This window comes from Euprymna scolopes, chromosome 33 (assembly GCF_053919585.1).
Source record: "Euprymna scolopes isolate OS-2025 chromosome 33, ASM5391958v1, whole genome shotgun sequence".
NCBI classification, from domain to species: domain Eukaryota; kingdom Metazoa; phylum Mollusca; class Cephalopoda; order Sepiida; family Sepiolidae; genus Euprymna; species Euprymna scolopes.
This window is the reverse complement of record NC_136514.1, coordinates 89,171,442-89,197,554: the sequence shown is the minus strand read 5'-3', so window position 1 is coordinate 89,197,554 and position 26,113 is coordinate 89,171,442. Positions and strand designations below refer to the sequence as shown.

At 35.5% G+C, this 26,113-nt stretch overlaps 2 protein-coding genes across 3 annotated transcripts in view; both read right to left on the bottom strand.

The window, feature by feature from the left end:
- The window catches only part of LOC145258344 (uncharacterized), a 153,339-nt gene extending 145,682 nt beyond the window's left edge, over positions 1–7,657 (bottom strand). Inside the window, exon 1 of the mRNA XM_080116536.1 lies at positions 7,452–7,657. Within this exon, the coding sequence (XP_079972662.1) occupies positions 7,452–7,575 (124 nt within the window). The 5' untranslated portion in view covers positions 7,576–7,657. The remainder of the gene's footprint in view (positions 1–7,451) is intronic.
- Positions 7,658–22,198: 14,541 nt separating this feature from the next.
- Positions 22,199–26,113, bottom strand: part of LOC145258341 (uncharacterized) — a 99,590-nt gene continuing 95,675 nt past the window's right edge. For both annotated transcript variants that reach the window (XM_080116532.1, XM_080116533.1), the window contains exons 15-16: positions 25,622–25,672; positions 22,199–22,899 (exon numbers count right to left, since the gene is read on the bottom strand). In XM_080116532.1, coding sequence (XP_079972658.1) covers positions 22,855–22,899; positions 25,622–25,672 — 96 coding nt within the window. In that variant the 3' untranslated portion in view covers positions 22,199–22,854. The remainder of the gene's footprint in view (positions 22,900–25,621; positions 25,673–26,113) is intronic.

The window sequence follows — 26,113 nt, the reverse complement described above, 5'->3', positions numbered from 1 at the left end:
TTATATTCCAAAATTCATGATATTCACCCTCCTATAATTTATTCCTTTAATTCAGTTGACTTTTACAATTCCTGACAGTATCTGTTTTGTAGCACAAAATCAATCACTTGATTATTATATCAATCAGTGAATCTATTATGCCCTTAACTCATCAGAAGAAATAGCAACAATCAATCCGTCAAAAGGAATTGAAATGTGATTTGACATGATTAAAATCCGAAAATTGGAAGAGAAGCTGCAAATACCTTTAATATGTTTCCATTGCACCATATTCATCTGACACTTCTAGTACAGCACTTGTTAAGATAGTCAACCGATCGATTCCTTTTTTTTTTTTTTAAATGTTGTTTTAAGCAAAGACATTATTACGTACTTAATTATCATACTGAAAATAGTAATATATCCAAAAATTACGAAAATTCATATTTATAGATGAAAGTAATTTTTATGGAAAATTGCATTACAAACGTTATAAAGTAAACACAGACACACAGGGGACATAACTCGGAACGAATATTTTAGATTACTTCTTCATGGCTGCAATATTTGTTGTCTATAGCGATAGACTTTATTTTACTTAAAAACACGGTACTTGTACAGTTTAATCAAGACATTAAAAAATGAAAATATCGAAAAAAAAAAAAAAGGGGGGTTGTATTACTGTACATATAGATTCGAAAAAGTTGTCAAAAAACAAATATATAACAAATAAATGTTATCAAAATCAAGATAAGTTACTTTTCTACCAAACTGGATATATTTTTCGTGTTTTTATTCAATGTAACATATTTATTCAGCTCGAAAAACATACAGTGTTTACCGATGTATTGGAAAATTCAAGATGGCGTCTGATTCTCTCTTTAACACGGTAAGTTTGGGAAAAGGTGTTATAAATAAAAAAACTATACAAAATACTATTAAAAACCCGCCGAATATATGTCAACCTATGTCACGGTAACATATATTGAGCGAGTTTTTAACAGTATTTTATCTGGGTTTTTATTTATAACACCTTTTCCCAAACTTACCGTGTTAAAGAGAGAATCAGACGCCATCTTGAATTTTCCAATACATCGGTAAACACTGTATGTTTTTCGAGCTCAATAAACATGTTACATTGAATAAAAACTCGAAAAATATATCCAGTTTGGTAGAAAAGTAACTTATCTTGCTTTTGATAACATTTATTTGTTATATATTTGTTTTTTGACAACTTTTTCGAATCTATGTGTACAGTAATACAAACCCAAAAATGAAAATATCGAGAAAAAAAAAAAAAAAAGGTTATATTGTACGTATCCGTTTTGGACTGAAGATCTCTAAAAAAAAAATTCATTTAATTTGATCGAGTAGTTTTTATTTTTTTTTACAGCGGAAAAACACGTTTTTATGAGAACGCGTTGAAGTCAGTCATTATGGAAATTTTTAACACGCCACGGGGAGATAACTCCATGTAAAGCGCTGCTGAGACTTCCTCCCCATCTTTAATATTTAGCGAATTCTTGATAGGATGCTATAAAAAAGGTATAATCAAGGACCAAGGTCTGAGGCTAAGAAATTTATCCTAACACATCAATGACAACTGGCTGAGAGAGAAAGAGAAAAAGAACGTCTTACCTCTTGCAACAGATGCCGTCGGTTGCGACCTCAGGTATTAGTCCTTGTGGTCCCGTAATAATTCTTTATCAATACAATAATTGATTGAGAAAGAAAAAACAAAGGAACTACCAAGACGGTGTCCCAATAGTAAATAAGAGAAGAAGAAAAGAAAAGGAAAGAGAAGAAAAGGAAAGAGAAGAAAAGGAACAACTTCAGACACGGTGTGAACCGATTGTAAAGATGGGGGTAAAAATTAACACACAAGCTAGTCAACCCATACAATTTTATAGAAGGTCTAGGGTCACATGATTTATCCATTAGTATAAAAAACAATCACAAAGGGAAAGACGCTTTCGCATCCATCTCTCAAAACCCGAGGTCATTGAAGGTAGGAAAGATTTTCTTATACACTCCCGTCTCAAGAGAAAAAATAAATAAATAAATAAAATAAATGAATAAATAAATAGTAAACAGTGAAGTTGTCTGAGTACATTTTAATACAAATAACTGTTAATTTTGGGTCCAAACACTCAAATTTCTAAATTTAGATTCCCGGGACATGGATCCAACTTGATAAATTGAACAAATCCAAGAAAATAAGTTTTAAGGGGTCGAAGCAAAAACCCCCCAAAAAAACTGAACCTTCAGCCAATCCCTGGTCCAAACATTCCAAACCAACATAAAGTGTATTCAGACATAGGGCAAGCTTCGTAATCGGTTTTTGTCAAAATTTGACTGCCAAGCCGGCTGAACTGCTAGTAAATAAATAAAAATAAAGGATAAAGAGAAAAGGAAGAAAAAAAAAAATGGGAGAGGTAAATAAATAATTACCTATTTTCTGAGAGTGGACTGTTAGTGAATTGAATGTAGGCAATTCCAACAGTACCAATTCTCACCCTCTGGGGGAACTTGCTGAATACCTACGCAGTTGAAATGGTACCATTGATTGCATTCATCACAGCATATCATTGGACTACCATTATCCGGTAGAACACATCCTGGGCAAATACATGCATGTTCAGCATCATTTAATAAATTATCCACCATCATATCATGGGATAATGAAGGATCCTGGTTGAGGCAACTTCCACACCGCCAACTCTCCTCTTCTGGTGGAGGTCGATATAGACCAACACAGGAAAAATGGTACCAGTCATCACAGCAGTCACAACATATCATGGCACTGCCATTGTCTGGTTCACCACAATCAGGGCAAATCCAACCAAGCTCTGTGCCCTCTTCAATAGGGTCTTCAAGTACAGATGTACAGCCATTCAGATTGTCATCAGCATTCCCCATCAAGGAATCAAGTCCATCAATGGGTTCTTGAATAGACGACTCCAAGGGATAGAGGTGCTTCAGGGAATGAACTTGCAAGGAGCCATCTCCTCGTTTTATCTGAGCAGATCTCACCAATCCGTCATCTCCTGTAAATAGACGTGTGACCCTACCCAATGCCCAAAATGGTCGAGGTTTGTTAGGGAGTTTGATTGTGACTACATCTCCCACACAAACAACTGGTGAAGTCCCTCCTTGTTGTCTTTGGGCATGCTCTCTTATACTAAGCAGATAATCTTCGTACCAAATTTTCTTAAATCTTTTTAATGCATCATTCCTGCAATTTAAGGACTCTAAGAGTTGTTTCCGAGAGGGAGGTTCTAGTTGATAAATACCCTCCCCATCCATTCTCAAAATCAAACGAGGGTTTACTACAGGGCGTAAAAAGTGATTTGGACTTATTATTTCCAAACTTGAGTCAGATGAACTTCTGTAAGTCAAGGGACGGTCATTTATGGCATTTTGTACATCAGAAATAATTGTCAGGAGATCGAAATAATCATGACTAGCTCGTCCAATTAATTTATACAAGCAAGACTTGATGGTTTTAATCAGTCTTTCCCATACACCTCCATACTAAGGAGAGTGTACAGGGATCTTAACATGCTTGATTTGGCATGTCCCCAATTTCTCCCTGAATTCACTGGAAGCAATCACCTCATGAATCATGTCACATCCAGCCACAAATGACTTAGCATTGTCACTATAAATATGCGAAGGAATCCCATAAATATTTGAAAATCGAATCAAGGCCATTAGGAATGAGTGAACAGACATATCCTCAATCAGTTCTAGATGAACTGACCGTACCTCCAAACAAGTAAAGACCAGGATATACATCTTCACCCTCTCCCCACCTCTCAGAACCCACAGATGACCCGTATAGTCTACTCCTGTGTGCAAAAATGGTCTTATCATATTCACCCGATGTTTAGGTAAATCAGTCATTTTGGGGTAGGTAAATGGAATAGAATTAAATTTCTGGCACAAGGAGCATCCTGATAAAATTCTCTTTACCGCCTGCCTACCCTGGGGTATCCAGTACCCAGATAACCTGACCTTATTCAAGGTAGCAGGAACACCCAGATGCTTACACTGGTGGTGACAGTCCAATATTATGAGATTAGTAAAATGGTGATCCTTAGCAATAAGCAAGGGATTAACTATTTCGTATTCATATACAGAGACCTTCCCAATTCTTCCCTTGGATCGAATTAATCCTTCCTTATCCAAAAAAAGGTTTAGACTTCCCACTCTCGGTGGTATTGACCTACCTGAAGGATTTTGTAAGTATTCTAATTCCTCCCAGAAGGATTGTTTCTGCATTACTTTAATCAAGTGTGTCCGAGCCATCTTACCAAAGTCGGAGTCTCTTTTCCTCAACCTATTAATAAACTTGAACACACATGTGGTGACATTTAATAGTTTAGACAATGAAGAATATCTATCATATTGCACAACTGGCTCCTCCTGGCTGTGCGAAACAGCACAAACCATCGAAGATACAATCTTTTTGCTTTCTGGGCTCAAACAACTCAAAGGATTTTCAGGCCAAGAAATCGGTTGGTCTCTTAGCCAAGACGGTCCAGATACCCAATATTCCAAATTGGCCCTCAGTTTAGAGGTAGGAATACCCCTGGTGATAAGGTCAGCGGGATTCTGTGCAGTAGGCACATATTTAAACTGAATGGCCACACCAAATTTAGACATCAATTCAGCCTCCCATTGACTAATGTCCTTCAATCTATTCATGGCAAAAACATTCTTGCTATTAGTCCGCCTTGTGACCAACCAGGATAATACTATTTGTGAATCAACTGCAAGAAATACCTTTTTGAAACTTACATTAGAATAGGCCTTCAACAAAGTCGGAAGGCACTTGATGGCCAAGAAGGCCGATAAAAGCTCCAGAGTTGGTAAACTCTTCGATTTAAGAGGCGCCACCTTTGCCTTGGAAAAAACCAGAGATGAAACCTTCCCCTGGACTGCATATGCTGCAAATCCATATGCCCTTTTGGATGCATCACAAAACAGAAATAATTCAGCTTCCCTCCCTTCGTCAAGGGTTTTTCTAGGGAAGGTAACAGAACCAAGTTCTGACAATTCATGAGCGATGACTGCCCATTTGGATTGAAGTTCACTTGGCACAATTTCATCCCACTCAAAACCTAATTTCCACAACTCACTAACAAGAGTACGTGCCTGTATAGATACCGGCAAACATAATGAGAGTGGATCGAATATCCTTGATGCTTCAGACAGTATATGCCTTTTAGTTGCTGCCTCAGGGTTACAATTATAGGAAGCAATATTGATGGTATCAGTAAGAGGATCGTAACGATAACCTAATACCTTCTCCCAAGGACAGCTGTGACTCACAAGAGTACCATCTCTCCTCATTAAATCGTGTAATTCTGTATGATTAGAATTGCAAGATTGGAGTATGAATCCTCCTTCTTGCAATCTTTCTACTGCTCGTGTATACAAGCCCGTTAACTCATCCAAGGAATTGCTCGTTTTAATCAGATTATCTACATAAAAATTAGACTGTAACATCCCAGTGCAATCATCCAAAGGATAACGCCCAGCATGAAATTTTAGTATGCAATTCAAGATGAATGGGCTTGCACTAAACCCAAATAAGATTGTTGTGTAACGATAACACATTAGCTTATTATTTTTTCGCAGAAAGAAACAAAATTTATTCTTATCAGATTCACTAGATAATCGAATCATCAAGAATGCCTTCTTGATGTCTGCTAAAAATACATACCTATTTGTTCGGAAAAGCAGAGTTAAATCAAGCATGTCCCCTGTTAAGTTGATCCCAGGATAAGCAGCATCATTTAGAGAGACAGAGTTCTTAGTTTTAAAAGAACAGTTAAAAACTGGTCGAATTTTAGTTGTAGTTGTATGCTCGTCTTTGAACACAGGTCTATGTGGAACCCACACATAATGCTTGTATTCCTGAGGGGAGCATTCTAGGGGTTCAATTATCCCTTCTGTTGCAATGTTTAGCGAATTCTTGATAGGATGCTATAAAAAAGGTATAATCAAGGACCAAGGTCTGAGGCTAAGAAATTTATCCTAACACATCAATGACAACTGGCTGAGAGAGAAAGAGAAAAAGAACGTCTTACCTCTTGCAACAGATGCCGTCGGTTGCGACCTCAGGTATTAGTCCTTGTGGTCCCGTAATAATTCTTTATCAATACAATAATTGATTGAGAAAGAAAAAACAAAGGAACTACCAAAACGGTGTCCCAATAGTAAATAAGAGAAGAAGAAAAGAAAAGGAAAGAGAAGAAAAGGAAAGAGAAGAAAAGGAACAACTTCAGACACGGTGTGAACCGATTGTAAAGATGGGGGTAAAAATTAACACACAAGCTAGTCAACCCATACAATTTTATAGAAGGTCTAGGGTCACATGATTTATCCATTAGTATAAAAAACAATCACAAAGGGAAAGACGCTTTCGCATCCATCTCTCAAAACCCGAGGTCATTGAAGGTAGGAAAGATTTTCTTATAAATACTAGCTTTTCTTCCTAAACATCGAACCTTTTTCTCCCGTATCATAACAAATTGTTTTTTTTTTTTTGTTTTTCGCTGTAAAAAAAAAAAAATTACTTGATGAAATTAAGTGAAATTTTTTCCCCAGAGAACTTCGTTCCATAATGGATACATATAATTTAAACTTTTTTCGATATTTTCATTTTTTTTTTTTATGTCTTGATTAAACTGTACAAGTGCCAAAACGGTAAATTAAAAAAAAAAAACGACTTGTTTGCTATCTTATCAGAGAAGGTACCGTGCTATTGGTAAAAGTGCACTGGGGGCCCGGGACCACCCGAAGATTTGTCTTTGAGAAGTTGATTACGAGGAGGTTGAAAATAAGAAAATGCCTTCGAAATAAACACACCCAACCTCCCCATGTTAAAAATGGCTTTCGGAATACCCCCCCCATCTCCCCATGTTAAGAATGGCTTTTGGAATAAACACCCTTCGGAGGTTGGACAACCAGTGAGTGCACATCGACCGAAAGTACAGATTAGTTACAAAACACCCCCTTCCTTTCCCCGTGTTAAGAATGGGTTTCTAAATAATAGCGTTATTATTTCATCACGGTACCTTCTCTGCATAATTACCGAAAACGGAAACTGTAACCCGAGGAATGCTGTGTCAGCTGGCTGGTATATGATAATTTGTCAACAAACATTAAATGTCATGTCTTTTAAATGCAAAAATAAGTTGTTTTTAATACTAATCGGCGACATTATTTATGGTTCTCCTAAAATTAATGCGAGTCGATGATAAGTATAGTTAATTTGGCAAATATACCATTAAAATAACAGATTTTTAAATGAATTTCACAAACAAAAAACAGGAGCGAATTGATCACACCAAATAGATGTACGCACTTACTCGGGTTGACACGCTACAACTTTCAATGCCGTCCTGACATCTTTATTTTCTTTTGCGTGCTTAAATAAAATAAACAAAGTCCATACTTACCTTGACATTCCTTATCTGCGCACATCTTCAGGTTGGACAGCTTCGACGAAGCAACGTCATGGCAAAGAGCTAAAAAGAAAGCTAACGCAAAGAGAGCGACCGGTTTCCAATCGGGGGCCGCCATATTTTCGTGCGCTCTTCAGTAACTCCACGTAAACCGGAAACAAGTGTTGAAACGGAAACGGAATATGATACCCGGTTTCGATAACGGGTCGGTTTGGATTCCAAATCGATTAAGCACGCCGGTCTTACTAAAAATGTACGTCTACTTTATGTCCGTCTAATTGCTGCTGCTCCTGATGATTATGAAGCAACTTCTTTAAAGCTACTTCCGGTTTTGGCCAGTGGAAATTATCGTGTGCTATTTAAAACATATATATATATTATCTTTGTTAAAGAAAATAATATAATGTTCGGACAAGTGATCTTTTCCTAAGAATTTGTAAAATACAATAACAGATCTGCATAAAATAAAATTAGAATTATATTTAGTTATTTACACTAGATTTTGGAGGATTCAAAAACAAAAAAAGAATCGAGTTTTCGACCATTCGCATGCTGTTTGTTTTGTTTTTGCGTTAAACATTTTTGTAAAAAAATGTTGTTTTTTTGCTTTTTTTTTATTTTCAAAATTAGAGAAATATTAAAATAATAATAAAATACGAGTCAAAAGTACACTCTGGCCTACAAAAATGCCCGGACGGTCTCATCGACATTTCCAAGTACGGGCGCCTCGGGCGACTATCAGTTATCGAAGTATTCTAAAACGGTTTTTAGTCATATGTAAAACATATAGAAAAAGTAAAAAAAAGCGTAATGGAAGATTAGGTGACTACTGACTCGCCGACTCGGTGTGAGCAAATAAAACGCTATTGTTTCAGTTTTTTTTGTTTGTTTTTTTTTTCACTGTTTTGTGTTTGTTTTTAGTATTATATTATAATACTCATAAAAATACATCTTTATGAAATATTTATTTATATTTGGCAAGGTTGACTTGAGATGTCCATAAGATAGCGAGCGACTGTGAACGATAACGAATGTAAAAAATGAAAATGGAACGGAACGCACATTTAAGCGAAACGAGATTATCGCGTCAATAATAATAAGCGTGTATTAATTTTTAACTAATCTGTACTTGTTATGAATATGTTAAAAAAAAAAAAAAGACACAGTAGTGTTTACTTTTGTTCTGTTTTTTTTTTTTTTTTTGTTTTCTTAGGGGTTTTGGGGTCGCTGTTGTTGTCGTTGTAAATTTACCGTTTGCATGGTATTAACCCCTGAACGCTTGGACTACGCACGAGCGCGCAGTAGCATACACAAATTTACATTGGTCGTCGCTCGTCAACAAGTACTTTTCCTAATATTAATGCGTGCGTGTTGTTTACACTGGTCGCCATGTGTTGTTTTCGCGCACGCAAAAACAACACATGGCGACCAGTGAAAACAACACGCAACACTGGATAATAAACGCATTAATATCAGGAAAAGTACTTGTCATCACTTTAAAGAAAAGTGTGGAGGTTGACCTAATGTTAATTCGTTTATGCGCTCGAGCGTTGTACCAGGGTTTAGGTGTTAATACCATGCATTCATGCAAACAGTAATTTTGCGACGGTCTTGAATATCAGATTCGTTGTCAGCGACCCCAAAACCTCCTTAAAAAACAATTGTTTTTGGTTGGGGCTATATGGTATTAAACCACATATTTACCTTTTCTTTTGGTTGTTGTTTATTTTTTCGACTAGTCTAAGTTTTACGTAACAATTTAATAAAGAAAACATACCGAAAAAATGAAATGAAATAACTAAAAAATGTTTTTTTTCTTTTACTTTGGAAAATTCAACTAAACTAGTTTCGCATAAATATTTAATCAACAAAAAAATACCGTAAAAATGAAATTTCATGTTCCATCTCTGCATAATTACCAAAAGAAAACAATAAAGTAAAAAAAGTAAAAATTTCTTTTTTTTTTTTTTTCGAAATAGAACTTAATCAACAATCGAGTTTTTTTTATTTTATTTTTTTTTTTTTTGTAACAATTTTGTTTTTAAATACTGGAAATCTGCATGAAATAAAACTAGAATCAGTTTTTCTTTTCTTTTTTTTTGTAATTCTTATGCCCAAAACAATAAGCAATCGCTTTCGAGTCGGCATTTTCACCTGTAGGCGACTAATAGATAATCCCTTTTATTATTTTTTCTAAAACTTTAATCACAATATTATAATGTTAGATAATCGAAACTGTCCCTTAAATTTGAAAACTATTTGTTTATTTTTACGCTAGTTTAATTTTTAATAGTAGATCCCCCACCTCAAAAAAAAAAAAAAAAAAAAAAAAAACAGGCAGTGTTCATCAAGTTGCTTCATTCTACAAAATTCTCGGGCAGAAATATTGCGTTCAAATCTATACGTACATAGCAAGCAATCTATACGGACATAGCAAGCAATCTATACGTACATAGCTAGCAATCTATACGTACATAGATTGCTAGCTATGTACGTATAGATTGCTTGCTATGTCCGTATAGATTGCTTGCTATGTACGTATAGATTTGAACGCAATATTTCTGCCCGAGAATTTTGTAGAATAAAGCAACTTGATGAACACTGCTTGTTTGTTGTTGTTTTTTTTTTTTGAGGTGGGGGATCTACTATTAAAAATTAAACTAGCGTAAAAATAAACAAATAGTTTTCTTCAATTTTAAAGGACAGTTTCGATTATCCAACATTATAATATTGTGATAAAAGTTTCAGAAAAACATTAAAAGGGATTATCTAGCTGTTAGTCGCCTAGGGCGTCCCTACAGGTGAATCCTGGCGCGGCAACAATTGCTTATTGTTTTAGGCATAAGAATTAAAAAAAAAACAAAAACTGATTCTATTTTTTATTTTATGCAGATTTACAGCATTAAAAAAAAAAAAAAAAAAAGACTCCACTGGTCCACTGCTGATAAAATTCTATTTGGAAAAAAAAAAAAAAAAACGAAAACAAAAGGTTTTTTTTTTTTTTTTTTACATAGGCATAACTACTTATCAAGGCCCAGAGACCACTCCGGGAATAAGGGTTAAGAGTGTACAGCAATTAATTGGACAATATAGTAATCGTCAGTTATGGAAATTCGGTAAATTTGTTAACAAGTGGAATGGCTCACCAAGAACTTGTTTACGTTGGACTTGAAGACAACCATATTGTAGTCAACTGGAAAGCAGGAAAACGGAAGACGATTCCACAGGTGTGCGATTCTAAGAAAGAAGCTTTGTTCATGGAATCTACGTTTAGGTTTAGGCACAAATAAAGAGTGGGGGAATTATTGATAGTGTTTTCAGCTAGACGAGTGTTTCTTATGAAAGTTTGGCGAGGGGGACCATAGATTGAAGCTCAGGCGAACACTTTCCATGAAAATAACGATACAGCAGACAAACTTGCAACATCTCTTCTGTGTGATAGAGGTTACAGTGAAGAGAAAAGGACATCTCCCACGAGGCCACGAAGTCTATTTTGAACTCTATCAAGGCAGGACAAGTCCTTTCTAGCAGCTCCTGTGGCAACAGTACTCCATCCTTGGACGTATCTGGCTCTTATATAGATAGAGAATTGCATCAGCAGTGAGATATCTACTGGATCGATAGAAGGATCCCACCATTTTTTCAGCAACCTTGGCAACAGATTTGATGTACGAGTTCCATTTAAGGTCAGGAAAGCCCAGAAGTTTGTCAAAACTTGAGGCCTCCCCAAGACGAGAGCCATTCATTTTAATTGATACCAGATGGGGGTCAGAACGTTGATGATGCAAAGATAGAAGCTTGCTTTTAGATGCATTTAAAGTAAGCAGCCACTCCTTTTCCCATTGTACAAGGTGATCAAGATCAGAGGAGAGAGAATCGGAGAGAACTTGGTCGTTTACTGTATTAGATGTGCTGGTAGTGTCATCAGCATAAATGTCTATGATGTGATTTGTAAGATCATTAATGTAGATCAGGAAAAGAGTTGGGCCAAAGATGGGCCCCTGAGGGACTCCAGCATTAATACTGTGGGCTTCTGATTTTTGCCCATCAACTACTACTCTTATGAACCTATCAGAGAGAAATGATTTAATAATTGAGAAGACTATAAGAGAAGTTTTTACTTTTTTTATTTCATTGTTTTCTTTCGGTAATTATGCAGAGATTGAACATGAAATCTAATTTTTATTGTATTTTTTTGTTTATTAAATCGTCATGCGAAAGTACAGCCTAGTTGAATTAAAAAAAATAAATGAAAAAGAAAAAAAACAAATATTTCTCTGTTATTTCATTTTTTCTGTATGTTTTCTTTATTAAATTGTTACATGAAACTTAGACTAGTGGAAAAAAATAAACAACAACCAAAAGAAAAGGTAAATATATGGTTTAATACCATAATAGCCCCAACTAAAAACAACTGTTTTTAAGGAGGTTTTGGGGTCGCTGAGAACGAATCTGATATTCAAGACCGTCGCAAATGTACTGTTTGCATGGTATTAACACCTAAACCCTAGGACAACGCGCGAGCGCATAAACGACTTGACATTAGGTCAACCTCCACACCTGTCTTTAAAGTGATGACAAGTACTTTTCCTGATATTAATGCGTTAATCCAGTGCGTGTTGTTTTCACTGGTCGCCGTGTGTTGTTTTTGCGTGCGCACACATGGCGACCAGTGTAAACAACACGCACGCATTAATATTAGGAAAAGTACTTGTCGACGAGCGACGACCAATGTAAATTTGTGTATGCTACCGCGCGCTCGTGCGTAGTCCAAGCGTTCAGGGGTTAATACCATGCAAACGGTCAATTTACACGGGGTTGAATATCAGGCTCGTTGTCAGCGACCCCAAAACCCCTAAGAAAACAAATTTTATTTACCAAAAAAAAAAAAAAAAAAAAAAAAAAAAAAAAAAAAAAAAGTAAGCACTAGCACTACTGTGTTTTTTTTTTAACATATTCATAACAAGTATTGATTAGTTAAAAATTAATACACGCTTATTATTATTATTATTATTATTATTATTATTATTATTATTATTATTATTATTATTGACGCGATAATCTCGTTTCGCTTAAATGTGCGTTCCGTTCCATTTTCATTTTTTACATTCGTTCACAGCCGCTATCTTGTGGACATTTCAAGTAAACCTTGCCAAATATAAATAAATATTTCATAAAGTGATATATTTTTATAAGTGTTATAATATAATACTAAAAACGAACACAAAACAGTGAAAAAGAAAAACAAAAAAAAAACAACTGGAACAATAGCGTTTTATTTGCTCACACCGAGTCAGTAGTCACCTAATCTTCTGTTACGCTTTTTTTTTTTTTCTTTTCCTATGTTTTAGAATACTTCGAAAGGCATTAGATAACTGCTAGTGCTGCTGTGCTCTGCTGTTGCTAGTCGCCCGAGGCGCCCGTACTTGGAAATGTCGATGAGACCGTCCGGGCATTTTTGTAGGCCAGAGTGTACTTTTGACTCGTATTTTATTATTATTATTATTATTATTTTAAATATTTCCCTAATTCTGAAAATAAAAAAATAAAAAAAAAGATTTTTTTTACAAAAATGTTTAACGCAAAAACAAAACAAACAGCATGCGCATGGACCATGCGCATGCTGTTTGTTTTGTTTTTGCGTTAAACATTTTTGTAAAAAAAATCTTTTTTTTTATTTTTTTATTTTCAGAATTAGGGAAATATTTAAAATAATAATAATAATAATAAAATATTATCGAGTTTTCGACCATGCGCCGCATGGTCGAAAACTCGATTCTTTTCTTGTTTTTGAATCCCAAAATCTAGTGTAAATTACTAAATATAATTCTAATTTTATTTTATGCAGATCTGTTATTGTATTTTACAAATTCTTAGGAAAAGATCACTTGTCCGAACATTATATTATTTTCTTTAACAAAGATAATATATATATATGTTTTAAATAGCACACGATAATTTCCACTGGCAAAAACCGGAAGTGGCTTTAAAGAAGTTGCTTCATAATCATCAGGAGCAGCAGCAATTAGACGGACATAAAGTAGACGTACATTTTTAGTACGACCCATTAAGCACGCATACTAAACAGGAACGGGAAGTAGAAGCCCGGTATTGGTTAGGAACCGGTTTGGATTTCTACTGATTACACGCACACACACACACACACACACACACATATAAACACGGCATTTATCTGTCTCCTGTCATGTGTGAGGGGGTGTGATAAAAAAGTCGAAAGGTGAGATTACTGCAAAGCATCACTTTAAGACGAAAAGCACTCTGGCCCTGCAAAATTAAGGCTTAGTTGTCTCTTCGGTATTCCCCGGTGAGGGCGCCTCAGGCAATAAACGATAAACTTCTCCACCCGAAAGCCGAGAGGAAGGCCATGTAAGGGTTACACACAGAACATTTGCATCAGTCTGACAGCTAAATGTATAGGAGGGAAACGGTGTGCATTTCTCTCCTAATAATTACTTAAATAAACACAAGGCCAAACGACATTGCTTTTAACAAAACAATAATAAAGGGTTTATTTAGAAAAAGGCGAGATTGTATCTCAAACTGGAGAGAAAGAAAGAAAGTGTAAATGTCTGTTTGAAGGTGTCGTCTGCCATCAGACTGCAGTCGTCAACAAGTAGCAGTGGGAGGGGTGAGTGAGAGAGGTCTGTATAGGTCGCTTGCTGGCGTCTCTCTGGCGATCGCAGCTGAGATCCCAACAGGCTAAAAATAGTCCTTAAATCAATGCGCCCTGCCAACCGATTGGTCAGTGTGGCGGAATCACTTTGGCACCGGGCATTGATTTGCTTATAGTAAATAGTTTGTTAGCTGCTACAAATGGAATGGCCCAGTTTCTTTCAAACTGATTGGCGAAATCGAAACCGCAACTAGTGTACTTAGGTAATATATATATATATATATATATAGACAGAAGGGGAAAGTGTGTGTGTGTGTGTGTGTGTGTGCCCTAGTGACATATGGCCGAGTGGTCCTAGTCGTTGTATCAAAGTTTACAGTTACCCAAAGGTGCTGAGTTCAATCCTGAACGAAGGCAGTAAAAAAAGTAACATTCAAAAAACAGAGAATCAGCAACTATGTCCCAGAGCCTAGCTGGAGTCCGAACACGGTACCCCCCTGTAATAATAATAAAGGGTTGGGTTCGAGACTCCTAACAAACGGTTCCCCAGTTTGATACAAAACACCTGATGAAGGCCGGAGGGCAAAACGGCCGAAACGTTGTGACGATAACAACCAAGATGAGGAAGTCAGTCCGACAATCTCAATCAATGAAAACACCTCATCTCAAAAATATATATATATATATATATATATATATATATATATATATGGCCGGGACTTTTTTTTAGGTTATCTTTATGATTACTGTTTCCACTTCACTTCCGGTTGCTCCTTTGCTTTTAATTGATTTATTACGGTATTGTTTCTTTATTAAATTGTTAGGTGAAAGTACAAAATAGGTAAAGAATCATATGAACTGAATAAAAATAAACTAAGATGAATATACAAAATGTATTTTTCAATTTTGACCCTTTTTGACCCTTAAAAACATAAAAGAAAACTATTTTAACCGGCTAAAAAAAAAAAACATAAAAGAACCGTCAATAAAAAAAACAATCATTTGAGGCCATAAGCACCGCTCTGCGACTTTTAGTTTCGGTAGAGATAGAGTTTGAAAATATGGAAACAGACAGACAGACACAGTTTCTTTTTATATATTAGATTATGCAAATAATGGTGCTGTTGTGAGTTTGAGGTGGCAGAATAAAAAACAGATTTTTTTGCTTATCAGACATTTGGGGGGGGGGGGGGTTGGACATCAACATGCAATATTTTGTTGTTGTTTAGAGAAAATAAAAATCATGGTAAAAAAAAAAAACATCTTCAGCATGTGGTACAATGGGGAAAGAGGTGGCTGGTGAATTTTAATTCATCTAAAACCAAGCTTCTACCTTTCCATCATCAATGCTCTTATCCCCATCTGGCATCAATTGAAATGAATGGTTCTCATCTTGGGGAGGCTCCATGTTTTGACAAGCTTCTGGGCTTGATATTTACTCCTGATCTGAAATGGAACACTTCCATCAAACCTGTTGCTAAAGTCGCTGGAAAAATAGTGGGATCCTTTTACTGCTCCAGTAGATATCTCACTATTGATGCAATTCTCTACCTATAGAAGAGCCAGATACATCCAAAGATGGAGTACTGTTGCCACATCTGCGCAGAAGCTGCTAGAAGCAGTTTATCTTGCCTTGACAGAGTTCAAAATAGACTTCGTAGCTTAGTGGGAGATGCTCTTTTCTCTTCTTTTAAACCTCTTTCCCACAGAAAAGATGTAGCGAGCCTGTCTCTGCTTTTTTGTTATTTTCATGGCAAGTGCTCCTCTGAGCTCCAATCTATGGTCCCCCCTCGCCAATCTTTCATGAAAAACAACCATCTAGCTGAAACCACTCTCAATAATTTCCCCCACTCTTTATATGTTCCTAAACCTAAACGTAGATTCCATGAACAAAGCTTCTTTCTTAGAACTGCACCCTTGTAGGACTCTCTTCCGTTTGTCTGCTTTCCAGCTGATTACAATTTGATCGTTTTCAAATCCAACATAAGCAAATTCTTGTTAAACCGTCCTCTTAATCCAATTTACCAAATTTCCACTACTAACGATTACTATGATATTATCCCATTGACTACTGTACACTCATTAACTCTTATCCTCGAGTGGCCTCGGGCCTGATAAGTGGTGACTCCTATGCAAAAAAGAAAGAAAAATATAATTTGTGTGGCTGAAATACGAATTAGGATTGCCTAAATACATCTTTCAGTCACGTAAATTATAAATAATCTTACAGTTACATTTTCAAGACTTTAAAAAGTAAATCAAAATTTTATTTTATGACAAGAAATACAATTTAAAAATAAAAATCAATTTTATCCAAAACTAGCTGTATCTATCTGGCGTGTTTTCAATTTAATTTTGTTTTGTTTTTTGTTTGTTTTTTTTTTCTAGCTTTTTTTGGCTATGCTGTCTCTTTGAAAGTTAATTTAATTATTACAATATTGTTTGGTCATTAAATTATTAATTGAACCAAGTTGTTAGCGATGGTAAAGATCAACGTTTTAAAGAATATGTTCAAAAGTTCCAATAAAATTAACATATAGGTGATAAGCCATATAAAAAAAGCAGTTGCGTTCTATTATTGTTTGCCAATAATTGGGTAAGAGGCCAGTGCATGCAGAAATTTAGATGACTTCTGTAGATTATGTCTGAATGAGAAACTCTAAACTTTGGAATAAGATTACAAAACCTATTAAACTGTATAAATGAAATAGTAAATAACTGTATTCACAGAATTAACTTTACTTTGAGATTACAATGCATTACAAAAGTAAAATAATTAAATAAGAAACTAAACTAATGCAACATCTAAAATAGAAAAACTATCTCACGCACCTGTTAAATTAAGGACACCCATGTTACAATATTTTTTATTATAAGGGGTATGATCTCGCACAGTCAGGAGATTCTATTTATAAATGATGCTGCTAGGAACTGACGAATCGAATTAATTCACGTTCTGCTACTAACCAATCAGAAACCAGAATTGCTTCATAAATATTAAACCTGTCTGTAGCAATTTCGCATGTTTTCTTCTTTGTGTCAACATGGGAAGAATCTTTTGCTCTGTGGATTCCAACTCGAGATCTGTCTACTGCAGACACCAGTCATCTCCCAGGACTTTAGAACAACGGACCATCGGAAACTGTTCTGTCTACTGCAAACCAGTCACCTCCCAGGACTTGTGTAGAACAACGAACTATCGGAAACTGTGCTGAAACTAAACATCGCTTACACTTCTAGAACCCACTTGTTACAAAGGATAAGCCGCCGCTATACAAAACATAACAAAAGAGCAGAAAGTAAAAGTCAGTCGAACCTTTGTTTGAGTGAAGTCTTACCATTGGCTAATGAAAACATTAACACCTCTTTGTTCACTTACCCCTTCATCAAATGTGAATATTTGAGATGAAAAAAAGCATAAAAAAGACACAAAAAATTAGCCAAAAATGAGAAAGATACGAGGCGCCTTCAATAATTTTACAAACATTTTTGCACTTGCATTTAAAATCATCAGCAACTTTTGAAAATTCAGTATGTTATTGCTATACATCTTATGAGGTGACTGACCAATGTGTATGATTTCAGGTTCAAATGAACAGCTACAGTAGGAATTGGAATACACCCTACTAAAGTCTGATTGTCCTGGATGGTGAATTTCAAAAATTCAATCTGAATGTGAGAACATTTTAGAACAACGATATGCAATAAAATTCTGTTTTAAACTTGGAAAAATGCAACAGAAAACATATGGAATGCTTCAAACTGCTTTTGGACCATCTTGCATGAATCGAGCATCAGTTTTTGAGTGGCATAAGAGATTCAAGGAAGGCAGGGAGTCTGTGAGGGATTATAAGAGGTGTAGAAGGAATAAAGAAGTCAGAACACCAGAGTTGATTGGCCAAATAAAGAATTTCATTGATAAGGATTGTTGTGTGTCTATAGAGACAATAATTGCACAGTTTGATGTCAGTGTGGGAACTGTGCACACAATTATTCGTGAGAAACTGAAGATGCAAAAGATATATGCAAAGTTTGCTCCATCTTTGTCACAGACTATTTGACCAAAATGGGCATCAAGACTATTCTTCACACTCATATGGTCGAAACCTTGCTCTCTGTGGCTTTTGGTTATTCCCTAAGCTCAAGGAGAACCTTAGAGGCTGTCGTTATGAGACAAGTGAAGAGATGAAATAAGCTGTGATTGCAGCCGGAGGAGATTACTTTGAAGGGGACTAGCGTTTTATGTGTGTACTATTAAGAAAAGTGCACCTGCGAAAAAAGTTTGGGAACTTATTGAAGACACCTGGTATTTAAAAAAAAAAAAAAAGAAAAAAAAGAAAGAACAAAAAGAAAAAGAAAAAAAAAAGGAAGAAAAAATGAGCCAGGTATTTAAAAAAGAAAAAAAGAAAAAAAGAAAAGAGAAAGAAAAAAAGGAAGAAAAAATGAGCTAGGTATTTAAAAAGAAAAAAAGAAAAAAAAAAGAAGAAAAAAAAGAAAAAGAAAAAAAAAGAAGAAAAAATGAGCCAGGTATAAAAGTAACTTTTATTGACTATGCTTCCATTCACTTATTGTATATTTGATTCTTTGACAATCCGACATATATTTCGAGACTTTTTATTCTTGCATTACTTCACCTGTTTTCTTGACGGTGATAGCTGATTTGGTGTCCCCGATGAAGCATCTTCCAAAAGATATTTTGATTGAAGGAATTCATCACGTTTTTAGACGAATTATTAGCAACATTTGTAGCATTAGTAATTGCATTATTATATGTAATTCGGCGGAAGGATGACACTTTTATGTAAAAAAAAATATGTTTATTTACTTTTAAGAATGATTCACATAAAAAAAAAGAAAGTTAACAGTTACAAGAAATAGATGCTCCATGATTATGAAGTTATTTTTTTCAACTAATTTATTTAATTTAACAATGTTTTACAAAGAAGAAAAAAAAAAAAAAAAAAAAAAAAAAATAATAATAATAATAATAATAATCCCCCATTATCACATCACTGCCCCCCCCCCCCAAAAAAGAGTGAGACCAAATAGCCAAGTAGTCAAGAAGGAAAGAAAGATGGGGAGTAAGAATTGACCAGACCTCCGCTGTACAAGTGCGAAGAGGACTGGGACCTTAGGGAGGCTTATTGCCACTCAAATTCCAGTTAAGACCAATGGCCGCTGCCAATGAGAAATCAATGGAAAGCAGCTGTTGTGATGATGCATATTTATTTTCAAATGTTATCGAAACAGGCGGATAATACTGGAAAACTTGGGGAGACTTGTTATCACTCAGATTCCAGAGAACACCATAGGTTGTTTTCAGGGAAAGATCTCTGAAGACCTGTGTGAAAGCTCCTTGTGAGCCAATAATAATAATAATAATAATAATAGTTATAAGAAAGGGAAAACTGGAGATGACAGAAGGCATGAAACTATCCAACCGAGATGAGGGAACAAGACGCCTATATGGGAGTTCTGGAAGCAGACACCATCAAAGCAACAGAAATGAAAGAGAGAATTGGACAGGAATACCTCAGTAGAATAAGAAAACTCCTGGAACCAAATTCTACAGCAGAATACATGTGCAATTTCACTAGTAAGATACTCTGGACCGTTCATAGGGTGGACTAAAAAAGAACTGAGACAGCTCGATCAAAGGACCAGGAAACTCATGACCATGCACAACGTGCTACACCCAAAGGACAATGTTGACCAACTCTACGTGAAAAGGAAAGACAGCAGGAGAGGACTTATCTGTATAGAAGACTGTGTGAATGACACCAAAAAAGAACTAGTGAAATGCACAATGCAGAACATTGAAAGGATAATAATGGTGGCAGAGAGAGAGAGAGAGTGAAAACGTCAACAAAACAGAAAACAAAGAGACGAAGGATAAAACAAGAAAAGAAAAATGAGAAGAGAAACAACTACACGGAAGATTCATAAGGATGACAAAAGATGAAAATAATGAAAACACTTGCACATGGATGTGAAAAGAACACGTAAACCGAGAAACTGAATCCCTAATAATGTCAGCACAAGATAACTCAATAAGAACCAACCACATCAAAGTAAAGATCGACAAAACACAAGAAAACAGCAAATGCAGACTCTGTGGACAAAGAGACGAAACGATAAACCATATAGTAAGCAAATGCAGCAAACTGGCCCGAAAGGGATACATGAACAGGCATGAACAAACGGCGAGAGCAGTACACTGAAAAATTATGCAAGCAACGGCATCTCAAACGCACAGACAAATGGTACAAGTATAGGTCAGCAACAGTACTTGAAAACGGGAATCACAAAATCCTATGGGACATGGACATACAAACCGATAAACCCATCCAAGCAAGAAGACCAGATGTTGTAATAATTAACAAGAATTAAAAGTCCTGTCAAATCGTAGACTTTGCTGTTTCAGCTGACCACAGGGTGAATATCAAAGAAAAGGAGAAACGGAGCAAATACACAGAGTTAGCCAGAGAGCTGAAAGAGATATGGATGATCAAGAAAATCAAAATAATACCTATTATATTAGGAGCACTAGGAACTATTCCGAAAAACTTTGAAAAAAAGAATGGGAGAAATTAGAATCAGAGGAATGGCTGCAAAGATATTATGAATAACGATAATAAAAATAGCTAAAATACAGGATAACCAAAAAAAACGGGCCCCGTGTAGGGTTTATGTTATAGAGTAAGGGCCCGTTTTTTGGGGGGCCGCCCTGTATTAAGGAACACCCTTGAATGCAAAAAGTAATACACATGAGCCACATGCACGAGCCAGACAAACTGCTGCAGAAGCAAAACATGAAGAAACGTTACATAGCATCAAGAACATTGAAACTGCATATCTATAAATTCGCTATCCCATCCCCCCCCACCATTGCCCCATCATCTCCTCCCTCAAAAGAGAAATACCAAATAGTCGAGATGGGTCAAGGAAGATGGAAAGACCGAGGAAAGAGCACTGACCAGACCTCTGCTGGACAAGTGTAAAGAGAACTGGGACCTTGGGGAGGCTTATAGCCACTTAAATTCCAGTGGAGACCAATGGCCGCTGCTGAGAACTCAGTAGTAAAAGGCTGTTGTGATAATGCAAATTTCTTTGCAAATGTTATTGAAAGAGGTGGAGAGTACCGGAAATCTGAGGAGACTTGTTGTCACTCAGCTTTCAGGGAACGCCACAGGTTGTTTTCAAGGAGACATCTTTGATGACCTATGTGAAAGCTCCTTGTGAGCCAATAATAATTTATGCCATTCGGACATCGTGTTGGAAGATGTTTTGTCGGGGACACCAAATTAGCTATCACCGTCAAGAAAACAGGGGAAGTAATGCAAAAATAAAAAGTCTCGAAAAATATGTAGAAATGCCGATTTTTATTTCACCCCGCCCCCTTTTTTTCCTTTGTTGGCTTCTCTGTTAAATCCCCAATTTTTTTGTGCAACTTTTTTAATATTGAAGTAAAACATAAGCGATGCATATGCGTCCCTAATTTCTCAAAATAAAACTCAATGCTTTAATATATCTGCATCTATATTGGAATGTGTGCGCGCGTAGCGCCGCAGAGTCCATGAACAAAAGTTGTACACACAAAGTCAAAATATCGACTTTATTTTTACTTTTAAATTGGCGCTTCTACACTATTGGGATGAGATTTTGTAGTCGATAAATGGAGTTTTCAGATAAAAAAAAAAATAGTTTCAACCGATTTTTTTTTTTCCGTCAATTCTAATAAATTACAATGGTAGCTTCCAAATTATTACCTGAATATTACTGAATTATTAAAAAAAAAAAAAACAACTTTAATCGTTGTAGCAAGTGAAAAATTATCGCCATCTTGTTTAAATCGAAACTGAAAATTACCTCCCTTTTGAACTCTCCTGTGCCTTACTGTCATTTTCATCAAATTCTATTTTTTTTATTTTCTTTAATAAATAATTTTCTACCTTATCGATTTTCGTAATTTTTGGATATAATCATCTTAAAAATGCAAGGAATACGTAGATACCATTGTTTTCATGTGAAATTCAATATTACGATTTCCGAAATTTCGTCCCAATAGTATAGAAGCGCCTTTTAATTTGTAAATTCTGTTAAAACGTTTGTGTGTGTGTGTGTGTGTGTGTGTGTGTGTGTGTGTGTGTGTGTGTGTGTGTGTGTGTAAAATGAATTTTCCAAGCTTATTTATTTTTTTTATGTGTGTAAAAGGTCCGTTTCTGTGTAAAACTTTTAATGTACTTATTTAGAATTACGCTTATTTAATAATTTTTTTTTTTTTTAAATACAGAAAATTTTTTATGTTGTATCTACTTATCATTGAACGAAGATGTCATACTCCAAAAATCACGTAAATTGTTCAAGTATTTTTTTTTTTTTTAGCAAATCAAATTTTATGACGCGTTGAATAGGAGAACTGCTGGTGGGCGCCATATTTTAAATTTTGCAAAAGATTCAAGCAGTCAAGCATGACAATTCAATTCGACTACAGAGATTTTGTTTATATTCAAAATAATTTAAATAAAAATCGCTAAGAATTGTAACATTTGATTTCCTTAAATAAAAAGGAAATTATTTTATCAATTTACATGATTTTTGGCATATGACATCTTCGTTTCCGTGACGAGTATGTACATCATAAAGATTTTGATGTATTTTTGTGTATTTCTAAATAAGCATCTTTTTTTTTTTTCGAGTATAACTGTTGTTCTTTTTTTCTCCGTTTCACAAGAGTTATCATTTAACTGAACTACAATCCTCTCAATCCTCCTCGGGGGCCCACATCTCCAAAAGTTTCCATTGCAACTGAAATAAAAAAAAAAAATTTAATCTGTAATTAGCAAAAAAAAAAAAAAAAAAAAAAAAAAAGAAAAGGAAAGAAAAAAAGGAATATTAATTTAATGGATGTATTCTATCTAATATATACATGGCTTTATAAAGCCCATCAAAATATAACAGAGGCCTCCATATGTACGTTTGAAGTAAAGTTAAACACATCTGATAAAGGTAATGTTTCCGAAATATCATACCATATGGAACTTCTATCAGATCACATTGATGCAAGTAACAATATAATATAATGTAATAAGAGTACACACACACATACTAGGAGTTCAGCCCGGCTTTGCTCGGGCCCTATGTACTGTTTATAACTTCATGTGCATATGTAATATATATTTAAAAGTCTGCATATGTACCGGGATGCCTTTCTATATAATAGGCTTCCTTACCTACCATAGAGAGATGTTGGTAGAGACAGCAGAGGTCAAATTTTTTTAACTTTGACCCAAATTTTGACTTACATTTATTGTTATGGGCTCAAATGAAATTAAAATGGTTGACCCATGTCCAAGTAACCTACATGTAAAATTTCAAGTTTTTAGACACAAAATTGACAGAGGAATCTGGTAGAGCCTGCAGTGGTCAACTTTTTCAACTTCGACCTCTTGACAGCAAAATTTTCGCCCAAAAACTTATTAAAAAGCTTGCTGCATGTCTGAATACTCTTTCTGTAAAATTTCAAATGTTTAGACCCAAAATTGGCTGAATAGTTTACTAGAGATCGCAAAGGTAAAATCTTTTGAACTTTGACCCCTTGGCAGCCAAATTTTCGACCAAAAAACAATTAAAAAGCTTGCCCTATGTCTGAATACACTTTATGTAAAATTTCAAATGTTTAGACCAAAAATTGACTGAGTAATTTCGTAGAGACTGCAGAGGTCAATTTTTTAAACTTTGATCCCAATTATGACCCCTTTTTATTGTTTTAATCAAATTATAAAGTTAGATCCATGTCCAAGTAACCTATATATAAAATTTCAAGGGTTTAGACCCAAAATTGGCGGAGGAGTTTGGTAGAGTTCTCAAAGGTCAAATCGTTGAACTTTAACCCCTTGACAGCAAAATTTCTGGCCGAAACCCAATAAAAAAGAATTTCCCAAATCTCAATACCCCATATGTCAAATTTTGAGTCTGTAGACTGAAAATTTACAGAGATATTTGGTAGGGAAATGTACACAGACAGAGAGACAGACAGACAGACATTTTCACTTTTATAGATATACTATCATGGGTGCCTGTCGTTGCCCAGGTGTTTGGAGGTGTATTGAGCAAAAATAAAAAAAAAAAAAGTGGTAGTAGGAAGGCAGGCTCGAACCCATACCGCGAAGGAGGAAAAGAACAGGAAAAAAATGTGACGTCTTTGCTGTTACGACCACCACCAAACTGGAAGTAACATAGGCTAGACAATCGAAAAGAGAGGATGACTTTCGAAAATACTGGCGAAAAAAGCGATCCCTCCCTGTAGAAAAATGCCAGTTGAGGGTGAAGAAATTAATGTTTTTAGCCAATTTTTTGGTATTTGTCGTCTGAAGGGTCAAGCTTCAAAACGATACTGATCTTCTGAAAATCCGTCGCCTCTGTCGAAAGTTTTAGGCAGACATGCAAACATACATACATAGATTTATATATTTGTAGCTCAAATTTTCGACCCAAACCGATTAAAAAATTTGCCCTATTTCTGAATACACTTTATGTAAAATTTCAAATGTTTAGACCAGAAATTGTCTTTAGTAATTTGGTAGAAACTGCAGAGGTCAATTTTTTTTTAAAGCTTTGACCTCTATTATGACCCCTTAACATTAATTGTTTTGGGCTCAAATCAAGTTATTAAGTTAGATCCATGTCCAAGGAACCTATATCTAAAATTTCAAGTGTTTAGACCCGAAATTGGCAGAGGAGTTTGATAAAGTTCTCAAAGGTCAAATCGTTGAACTTTGACCCCTTAACAGCCAAATTTCTATCCGAAAACGGATTATGAAGATTTTCTCAAATCTCAATACCCCATATGTCAAATCTCAAGTCTGTAGACTAAAAATTGACAGAGTAGTTTGGTAGGGAAATGTACACACACAGACAGACAATTTCACTTTTATCAATATAATATAGATATACTAACAAATAACATGAATGTTATATAAATATACTTGTGATATTGGAATTGTTTACAAATGATATATACATATATACTAGTAGGGAGACGAGGCCTTGCTCAGGATGGAATGATGATCAATAAATGTTTTACACTCCTATGTTTTTATTGTCATCAAAATCAAATTTTCAGGGTCAATCTTGCACCTGAAATGGTTGCCAGTGATGTTGAGCCACCTTTTGTACCATATCTAAGGTTACCCTTACCCCTTCTTGTTCTATCTCAGTGGAGGAGAAATCCTTCCTGACTGAAACAATTTTTAATTTTTGTTCCTTTTCTCCACGTTAAAAAAACGACCCTGGTGCCTAACTGTGTCCCGTGGGGAGACATTGTAAGTAGGTACCCCTTTCCTTCAGCCACTTCTACAGATTGGGTCGAAAATGTGTAACAACTTTGGTATGGATCCCAGGTTATATGACGTGCCTTTGCTATTATGAGCTGGCCCTCTTGCTACATTGACCCGTCTATAAGGCCTGCTCAAATTTCAAAACTAAAATCGCTTTAAAATGCTTCGATAGAAAAGAAGATGGTAGTTACCCTTCTTAAGACCACATTCAGGCGAGTACTTTCTTCATTCAACGGAACAACCTGTAACAGAAAAGTAAGATTATTTTTTTATGATAAGACAAATCTTGACTAGGTATGCATAGCTGAAACCACTATCAATAATTTAAATAAACTTCATGGCAAACGCTTGTCTGAGCTCCAATCTATGGTCCCCCTCTTGCCAAATTTTCATGAAAAACACCCGTCTAGCTGAAGTCACTATCAATAATTTCCCCCACTCTATATCTGTGCCTAAACTTTATGGTAAATGCTCGTCTGAGCTCCAATCTATGGTCCCCCTCTTGCCAAACTTCCATGAAAAACACCCGTCTAGCTGAAGTCACTATCAATAATTTCCCCCACTCTATATCTGTGCCTAAACTTTATGGTAAATGCTCGTCTGAGCTCCAATCTATGTTCCCCCACTCACCAAACTTTCATGAAAAACACCCGTCTAGCTGAAACTATATTTATAAATTATAA